Consider the following 10,000-nt stretch of genomic DNA (forward strand, 5'->3'; position numbering starts at 1 on the left):
ATCCTCTGATCTGAGCGTAGATGTTGAAGTAGGAAGAGGGTCGTTGTTTTCTCCTCATGGCGCCGTCTGTTCTCCGTCCCTGCAGGTCTGATCATCTCTCTGCAGCTGCTGAGAGGCGACATGGAGCAGGTCCGCAGAGAGAACCCTCTCATCTTCAGCAGAGGGGTGGCCATCACGCGTAAACTGGGCTTCCCTGATGTCATCATGCCAGGTGAGTCGCCCGTCACAGCAGGAGGAGGAGGAGGCGGCGTCCCCCTCGACCTTTTATTGACACGATGACACTGAATCACAGTTTAATGGATGACGAGGGGAGGAAATGGAAGATTTAATCTCTTAATTTGCTCCTGTATGGACTTAAATATGTCATTCCGACTCTAAAAATAAAAGCATCCAGGGAGAGGATGTGTTATTATTTTGTTTACGAGTCTGAGTCAATAAAATATCAAACGTATTTAAGATTAAATGTGTGTGTGCGTGTGTGTGAGAATGTGTGTGTGTGTGAGAATGTGTGGACGCTGCAGTATCAGAGGAATGAGGCCATACATCATGGTGAAGGAGCGACTGGATTTACATGCAGAGCATCAGTCAGTTCAGTGTCTCCGTCCAGCTGCTCAGTGAAACACAAGTTGGAACAGAGAACGTCTGACGGTGTGTCTTCTACAGGTTAAGAAAAGGTCAAAGAGACGCTGTGAGGACGAGTCAGTGTGCTTTAGTTTGTCAGGTTTCTCTCACAGGACCCTGCTGCAGGTCAAAAAACACTCAGCAGTTTACATCAGAGGATAGATGATCGTAAGTCTTTTTATTTCTCACAACAGCAACTACCAAAAAACTATGTTGCTCCCCCACATAGGAAATAGAATCCCTCCAAATTAAAAGCAAGTTTAAAAAGGAAGGTGTTCCCCGTGTGCAGAGGCTGTGGTCCTCAGCGGCGGCCATGGGTTCCGGTTCCACCTCGGCCCTTTGCTGCATGTCCTCCCTCACTCTCTCTCCTCCCAATGTTTCCTGTCTCTCTTCAGCTGTCCTCTCTATTAAAGTCTTTATATGTGATGTTTTGATCCAGCAGATGTCGCCCTTGAGCACCAGCATGAAAGCAAAACAACTCGCGCTGCATTGTTGTGTTAGCATGCTAATGCTAGCGATCTTTATTATGCTGGTATCTTCACACTGCATGTAAATTTAGCTGAAATGAGCGTGATCTAGAAACACAGTTAAGCAGTGAGTACAGTATGTTATTCTTCTTTTCTCTAGTCCCTCAATTAAACAACTTTTATACACGAGGGGAGGAGTCAGCCGGCCGTCCTGGCGATGTAAACAAAGTGAAGATAGGACTCTGAAAACTCTGAAAACATCACAGACAGTGGGACTCGGGTGTTACACCCATTGTAGACAGTCATGACTCACAGAGTTATTTTCAGAGGATAAACTTGATTTCTACATTTAAGTGTGAAACATCACATATTAAGACTTAAAAGGCAACAATGCCTCAACAAACATCTTTAAAAGAAGGAGGTCAGGGATGAACGGAGGAGGAGCGAGTGCAGAGTCAGTGACTGGAGGACGTTACTGCTCAAATAAATACAATGAAAACTTTGAACCCTGAATATGAGAAAATCTACGACAGAGATTTAAAACATTAAAGATAATGGATTCTTATCCACCCTCAAACTGCAGATCAACAAACATAAACACACACACACACATGAACCATGCATGAGACACACACACACACACACACACACACACACACACACACACACACACACACATGAACCATGCATGAGACACACACACACACCTCCTCTCAGGCAGTGATGGAGCGGGTGTTTAACTCTCATCTTGATACATTAAGGCCGACATCTGGTGTGTGAGGAGGAGCTGCGATGATAAATGAATGTGCTCACATTAACACAGGTCATCAGTCTTACATGTCAGAGGAGTTCAGGGTTAGGCGTGTGTGTGTGTGTGTGTGTGTGTGTGTGTGTGTGTGTGTGTGTGTGTGTGTGTGTGTGTGTGTGTGTGTGTGTGTGTGTGTGTGTGTGTGTGTGTGTGTGTGTGACGGGCGTTGACCTTCTGCTCTCCGAGGTCACAGTTTAACATCAACATGTGTGAATCAGGATTAAATCTACATCTCAGCATCACAACACGTCGCAGGTCAAAACTGAAACAAGCTCTTTGTCTCAATGTGTCCTCCTCGTCTCAGGTGACATCCGTAACGACCTCTACCTGACCCTGGAGCGAGGAGAGTTCGAGAGAGGAGGGAAGAGCGTTCAGAAGAACATAGAGGTCACCGTCTACGTGCTCTACGCCGACGGAGAGATCCTCAAGGTGAGGAGTGATGAGTGGTGGTTATCTGTGAGTTTGTAATTAATTCCCCTGTTGCTGTCCGTCATTTGGATCTCTGACCTGGCGCTTTGAATTGTGGGAAAAAGAACGCGATGGAGACTGCTCTGATGCAGACCGTCGATCCTTTCTGAATCAGTACGACATCCAGATGTTTTTGTCAGGCTGCAGATTTCACATTTGTTCTCATTCTACATTTAATTTGGTTTTAAACGACCTCTCTGTTGTCCCCCCCCCCCCCCCCCCCTGCAGGACTGCATCAGTCTGGGTTCAGGTGAGCCCGGCGTGCCCGAGCACCGCTCCTTCGTCCTTTATCACAACAACAGCCCTCGATGGAGCGAGGTGATCAAACTGCCCATCCCCATCGACCGCTTCCGAGGATCCCACCTACGCTTCGAGTTCAGACACTGCTCCAGTGAGTACATCCTTCTATACGCTGGTCGTCATGGTAACGGTGATGGAGTTGAATACTAACTGGTGTCCTTTTCCCTTTGAACTTTAGGACTGTTAGGATATGTTGTGGTGTTATCCATGAGCTTCATGGATAACAGTCGATCAAACTTCTTTGATTCTGATTTATTTTTTCTGGTTTGAAGTGTTTAAAGATGATGCCCTGAATGTTGTATCCATGGAAACAGCTTTACCACCTTCACTGCTGACGTAGTAAAACATTTCGCTCACATGAAGGATCAGCTGACAATCATGACCTCACTTAGACTTTACCTCTCGTACCATGAAATAACAAACACTCTGAAAATAAACTAAAGTTCGAGATGTTCCTCATGATTAAAACCCTCCTCAGCACCTCTCTGCGTTTTTCTACCACAGAACGACCTGATGGTCGAGTTCAGACCGTTTTCTTCTTCTACTGTGTCTCATAGCAGACTACAGGTCAAAGGGGGTCGTTATACGTTCATCACGTAGGTGCAGGGCGATGAATAAATATCAGACTGAAGAAGAAGAAGATTTGTCCGCACACTTTCTCAGATGCCAGAAACAGTTTTTATTCCATCAAATCTTAAAGTTTCGACCTGAGGTCTTCTTCAGGGGTTTTGCAGAGGCATGACCAAAGCTCGGTGTAAACCTGCAGACATTTAATGAAACTTCAACTGAGAATGAGAACGGTTTCTTCAAACCAGCTTTTTGTAAACACTTCAGAATCTCTTCAAGTTATGACTTTCTGAACTGTCTGGGCCCTCTGCAGAATTGAATTGTGTCACCGTGATGTCCTCCAGTGTCCTGCAGTTCCTCTTTTTCCCTCTTCCTCTTTTTCCCTCTCCCTCTTTTTCCCTCTTCCTCTTTTTCCCTCTCCCTCTTTTTCCCTCTTCCTCTTTTCCCCTCTTCCTCATTTTTCACTCCCACACAGATGATTCCTCTTTGTGTTCCTTCTGCAACTTTCACTCACGAACTTTGGTTTTCACAGCAGTAATGCATGCAACACTTGGCCTGACAAGGAGCCTGAGTGCTGTCAGACGGGGCCCCTTTAGGGAGGTTTTCTGCTGTTATTACAACATTGCAACATTTTGAGGCACTGCTGTGGGGGGGGGGGCCCCTCCTGGCCTGGTGCCCCGGGCAGAAGCCTGCCTCCCCTTGGGACAGGCAGCGCCTCTGGCAACCATGAAAGTATAAACCAAAAAAAAAAAAAAGAAATGTTGTAAAAGTCATCATGAATGTTGTTTCTTTTTTTCTTAACAGCCAAACAGATGATTATGATTCATCTGTTTTTATGTCTTTTCTGAAATGTTTATCTTTCTCACACAGTTCAAACAAAGCGAAGAGAAGATTTGATTTAAGTGAAGTTTATTTATAAAGAACATTTAACCACAAAGGAGTCTCAAAGTGTTTCACACACGACATCAAAAGCATCTCGACTAAGAGAAAAAATCACTAAAACAAACCATTAACAATCACAGCGTCTCTCTCTCAACCCCACACACACACACACACACACACACACACACACACACACACACACACACACACACACACACACACACACACACACACACACTGTATTTCTTTGCCTCTGTATTGTCTCCTCTTATTCCCTCTCCTTGTCTCCTCACAGCGAAGGACAAAGGAGAGAAGAAGCTGTTTGGTTTTGCCTTCACTCCTCTGATGAGGGAGGACGGGACCACTCTATCCGACGAGAGTCATGAACTCTACGTCTACAAGGTCAGCCATGACGGTCACACTTCTCCTGTTAGTGACACGGAGCTGATCACAGACCTTAACCCCAGCGTGACCTTCAGACACAGATATTTGTCCAGCAGAGTGTTGATGCAGGATCTAAAGTTAATACGGCATGTGCATGTAGACTGATGTTCCCTTCTTCCTCTCCGTCTTCCTCCTTCCTCTTGATCGTCTCAGTGCGATGAAAACACGACGTTCAGTAACCACGCGCTCTACCTGGGGCTGCCCTGCTGTAAAGAAGACTTCAACAGCTGCCCCAGCATCCCGTCCAGCCTCATCTTCCAACGCAGCACCAAGGAGACCTTCTGGATCTGCACTCAGCTCTCCTCCACCAAGCTCACTCAGAACGGTACACAGCTCGGGATGCCTTTTCTCATAATTCAATAATAACCTTACATTGCACTTCCTCACAGTAGTTAACCTTCAAAGCTTTTTCTATCAGCTGTTGAATGTACACATTTGTTCTTGATTTGTTCTTTCCTGCTGTCAGTCTTGCGTTTACGTCTTTCCCGCTCTCTGACGCTCCTGTTGTCTTCCAGTGGACCTTCTGGCCCTGCTGAAGTGGAAAGCTCATCCAGACCGGGTCATGGACATCCTCGGCCGGCTGAGACACGTCAGCGGAGAAGAAATCGTCAAGGTGCGGTTTCAGTCATATTCAAACCTCCATGGATTCTTTCTAAGGAAGTTTTCTTCACTTGAATAAAATGTAAACTCACATTTAGTGTTACAATGCTGGATGGTCAAACTAAACGAGGGCAAAAGTTCAGCAAATCACGCCATAGTTCCCCGATATGAAACCAAGACTTTCACCAGACGACTTCAAGTCTCTACGTGAGCCGGTGAAACCTCTTACATGGACTCTCTTCTCCCAGCACTGGAGAGCAGCCCTCCCCTGGCAGCCCTGCAGCGTTCTTCCCCTGCAGAAGGCTTCCAGAGAGCTGGCCAATCAGAAGAGAGTGGGCATGTGGGGAGGCGGGCCTTAAAGAGACAGAACCTGAAATAAACCGCTGAAATGTAGCATGTAGCTACTAACAGAACAAATCTTTGTATAACTGTCTCTGTCTTTGTGTGTGTTCCAGTTTCTTCAGGACATTCTGGACACTTTATTCTCCATCTTGGATGACAACACTGATAAATATGGACCGCTGGTGTTCCAGTCATTAGTAAGTGTGTTTGTGTAAAAATAAAACACAGTCAGACAGAAAGGTCGATGATGGTTCAGCAGGATGTGGATTTTATGGATTTCTATGATTCATTGATCATCTGAAGTGACTGAGGCTCAAGGCTCCTTTCTTCCTCTCCTCAGGTGTTCATCATCAACCTGCTCAGGGACAGTAAATATTACCACTTCAGACCCGTGATGGACACGTACATCCAGAAGCACTTCGCCGGGGCCTTGGCTTATAAGTGAGTGTTTAGAATGAAGCATTAACAGTTTGTAGAGTCTGAGTCTATAAGGGAAGCTTCACCTGCAGTGCAAAGTGAATCAGTAACGTTCCTGCTGTGTTTCAGAGAACTGATCCGCTGTCTGAAGTGGTACATGGACCGCTCTGCAGAGGTGGTCAGACAGGACCACATACAGGAGGCCATGAGGGTAAGAAGGGGGTGCATTCCATTTACCTCGGATCTCAGAGCTGGGAATGACGTCACACTCGAGTTAGCCGTGTTCCAGTTGAGAATTGGGAACAAGTCGGACAAGCTACATGAACGCCCTCCAAGAGTACCTTTGTTTTGTTAGCTTATACCAGACGATAACAACACACTATTAGATACTTTTGATGCACGTAGCAGCCATGTTGGATTTTTAAACTAGGCTGTCAGTGTAGCCTCGCAGCAGACCCAGCTGCAGTCAGAGCAGAGAGGAGACCCACCTCACTGTTCCCGCCCTGGCTTACAGAGCTACGTGTAAATGTTTCTTCACTTTCACACAAAAATAAAACACCGCATTTGACTCGCACAGTCTTTTGATTAAGTTTGATATTCTAACATTTAACAATACAGACAACATTGATTTATATAAAGTGGGTCTCAAGCATTAAAATCATGAAACCAGAAAGAAAACAAATGTAATTCATATTTGGCAAATGGCCAATTATGTAAATTAGGTGATGATGCCATCTTGCGACTTTTAGGACAGCCAATAGCTGCTTTCCTCACTGAGAAGTTGTCAACACTGCTTCTGATTTTCCTCTGAAAGAGATCTGTAGTGCATCAAACTGAATACCTACATAATGCTTTAAAACCTGGGAGACCAGTCTTATGATTCATTGAACCAAACAGTGAATAAAGTGAATTCAGAGATATTGAGCTACAACCTGATGTCTTCATGTTGCTGAGGATCTCTTAAATGAGTTCTCTGCTCAGTGTTTTTTGTGAACTTCATCAACATTTGAACACCTGTGTAATTCTTCCCACTCACCGTCCTCGTGTTGACGATAAACAAAAAGCAGTCTGCATATGTTAATAGTTGCGTCAGTGTTGTAGGCAGAGCTGAGAATAGCTGCACCATCTGGAGCAGATGTACATGATGTTCCACAGTTAGCAGACAGACGCAGCTCAGCACCCTGAAATATTCATCAGGCTCACACGTCCGTCTCAAACGGCTCACTGTCATGTAGAAGTGAACGCTGTGAATTATTTGTTTTTTATTCATCTGCACATCTGGGTGAATCCATGTTCACCGTGTTGACCTGCGACTGTCCCTCTGCTTAAAACTCTGCACCTGTTCTTTTTCAAGCAGAGCAAGCTGTTTTTATTTTATGTTTGAGTTCATCTTGTACGACACTTCTTAAATATCTTATCTTCATTAAGAAGGTAATCCAAATTTTAGGAGTAATGTTTGTTTACGTTCACGATGCAGCCGGTTGTCTATATTTAAGTATTTAGGTGTAAACACAACATTCAAACTGGGCTCCTCCTCCTGGGCTGCTCGCCACCAAAGCCTCACACTCACTGCACGACTTAGCCTATACATTTACTGCTTTTACCTACAGATAATTTAGCGCTCTAGCACAAGCTAACCGCCCGTGTTTGGCACCCACCTGTCTGTCCAACAGAGAGCAGACCATCGCTCTTCATCCTTAAAGGCCCCACAGTGGGTGAAAGCCAACCCACGGTTCACCCTCGATTTGGAAGCTTTACTGTATCTGCTCTGCGTTTCACCTCACTTTGATTATAATGCGTCCACATCATCAGTATGTGCCGGTCTGAATTGTGTCCACTCTCATTGACTTGGAGGGGGAACAAAACGCTCCCCTCCCAGAAATGCCTCGAGTCCCCAAAACAAGCTAAAACAGTAAAATCCATCCAGAGTCTCTGCAGAGTCACCTCCACACATGTACGGAGGCCCAGAAGGGACGATGGAGCAGCTTCACTGTGGAATATTTAAAGTCATGTGGTATGTGTTCCCTCTCCGTCTCCTTCTCTCCCCTCAGGCTCTCGAGTATCTCTTTAAGTTCATCATCCAGTCTCGCATCCTTTACTCCCGGGCCACCTGCGGGATGGAGGAGGAGCAGTTCAGGACCAGCATCCAGGAACTCTTTCAGTCCATCCGCTTCGTCCTCAGCCTGGACAGCCGCAACTCGGAGACCCTCATCTTCACACAGGTGAGCGAACACACTCACATAAACACAACATGGATGTGTTTCCTCTCAATGTTTTGCTTTTCGGTCTTTTCTTTGAAACAGTTTGATGATTTCATTAAAGGAGCATCGAATGTAACGTTTCTTGTTTTTTCTGATCCGCTTTCTTCATTAGTTTTCTTCTCCTTTTAGTTGATCTGATCTGATATTCTTTATCTTCTTGTACCTCGGCCTTTCCTTACTTCCTACCTCATGATCCTTTCTCAATCTCCCACAATTCTTTGCTCCATCCTTTGGGTCCCTGTTATTCCTCCTGGGCCTCCCCTGTCCACACCCACACACCACAGGGCTCCCAGCCTTGTGCGGGCCCAAATCAGGCCCCCGGGCCCGCTGTTGGGCCTGCCGCTCCTTTAGCACTAGCCCCCGCCCCGGGCCAAGCCCCGCCCCCCGCCCCAGGACAGACTCCTGGCGGTGTGCAGGCCAACTGCTCTCAGGCGTGGAGCTCCAACGCTCTGCGGCCGCTGTCAGTAAGTAACCGTGTGGTTTGAAACACCCTGTTCCCTGTGTGAAGCCCAGAGTCCTAACTCACCTGTCCAGCTGTTTGTGAGCCTAACATCACACACACTCTTTCACACACACTCCTCCGATCCCACACAACCGCCACGGCTTCACAGACACACACCAGCTCACTGTCCTCTCACCTCCATTGTTCATAAGTCCTTTCCCACATCACCGATTTATTCCCACAGTTCCCGATTTATTGACTGTTTATAAAGATGAACGTCGTCTCCACCTCCTCCTCCTCTCGTTGTACAAAAGTGAAGCCAAAATATCCCCTTCAGTGGGTGCTGAAATATTGCAAGCAACCTCCGGTGTTGAATAATGAAGACAATGCAGAAATGCAAAATCCTGCAGTTCACCGAGTGTCCACTAGAGGCCGGCTGCAGAAGCACAGGAAGTCACATACACACCCATTCTAAAAACCACAGTGCAAATGCATCACAAATCAATATACTTCTCAGTGAAAATATTTGTGCTTTTGCTTGTTAAAGGACCAATCAGTGAGCTGTGTAGAGAGTGAGATGATAAAGGTATCTTACTCTCTGATCATTAAGGAAACATGCTATGTTGAAGTGCTGGCTTCTCTGACAACAATGCAGCAGCCAGTATGTCCTCCTTCTAACTTTAGATTCTGCTCCTGAATGCTCTGGATTTGTTTGGACCAGAGAAGGTAGGCACTTTTAAGACACCCCCCCACACGGCCGTTTTGGACGCCCCTCAGTTTGTCAGATATGAGAGCAGTTATCAGGTCAACAGGTGTTGCAGCGATGGAAGCGGTCAAGAGAAGTGGTTCAGATAGAAGTGATTGTACCCGACCTAAAAAGCCTCTGCATGTTTCTAATAAGCTCCACGAGCAGAAACGTGCTCAAACTAGGATCAATATTGGAGATGCTTTTGAAAAATGGAGAGAGGTTAGAACACAGAAAGGTTTACAGACCCATGCAGAGCTGGATAAACACTGAAGCTTCAGAGTCCACCACATGGTGACCTGAGTGAGCATCCACTCTAGAGAGGAGGGGGGAGACAGATCTCTATGAGGTTTATGATTTAGACTGCAGTACAGATTTTAACCACTAGGTGTCAGAGTTACATACTGCTCCTTTAACATTTCCTTCTCTTACTTTTAAGATCTCATCATTTGCTCAAACTTTCCCTTTTGATCTTGCTGTGATTTTCTTTCCACTAATGAACAAATTTAAAGAAATATTCCTGTTGTGCCTTTCAAACATCTCAAACAGTGAAAAGCTTTATTTCAAAATGCAGTTATTACATTTGTTACCTCAACAGACTTCATGCTGGAGGCTCAAACATGAAATGCTGAATTA

The 10,000-nt window shown here is 45.7% G+C and overlaps 1 protein-coding gene across 1 annotated transcript in view; it reads left to right on the forward strand.

Annotated features, from left to right (window-relative positions):
* LOC109977864 (dedicator of cytokinesis protein 3) overlaps positions 1 to 10,000 on the forward strand; it is a 165,987-nt gene that overhangs the window by 129,662 nt on the left and 26,325 nt on the right. The window contains exons 12-22 of the mRNA XM_065955375.1: positions 86 to 211; positions 2,201 to 2,325; positions 2,593 to 2,755; positions 4,409 to 4,515; positions 4,711 to 4,882; positions 5,073 to 5,170; positions 5,613 to 5,696; positions 5,840 to 5,940; positions 6,046 to 6,127; positions 7,968 to 8,138; positions 8,462 to 8,641. Of these exons, the coding sequence (XP_065811447.1) occupies positions 86 to 211; positions 2,201 to 2,325; positions 2,593 to 2,755; positions 4,409 to 4,515; positions 4,711 to 4,882; positions 5,073 to 5,170; positions 5,613 to 5,696; positions 5,840 to 5,940; positions 6,046 to 6,127; positions 7,968 to 8,138; positions 8,462 to 8,641 (1,409 nt within the window). The remainder of the gene's footprint in view (positions 1 to 85; positions 212 to 2,200; positions 2,326 to 2,592; positions 2,756 to 4,408; positions 4,516 to 4,710; positions 4,883 to 5,072; positions 5,171 to 5,612; positions 5,697 to 5,839; positions 5,941 to 6,045; positions 6,128 to 7,967; positions 8,139 to 8,461; positions 8,642 to 10,000) is intronic.

Source organism: Labrus bergylta, chromosome 5, assembly GCF_963930695.1.
Source record: "Labrus bergylta chromosome 5, fLabBer1.1, whole genome shotgun sequence".
In the NCBI taxonomy this organism is placed as follows: Eukaryota; Metazoa; Chordata; class Actinopteri; order Labriformes; family Labridae; genus Labrus; species Labrus bergylta.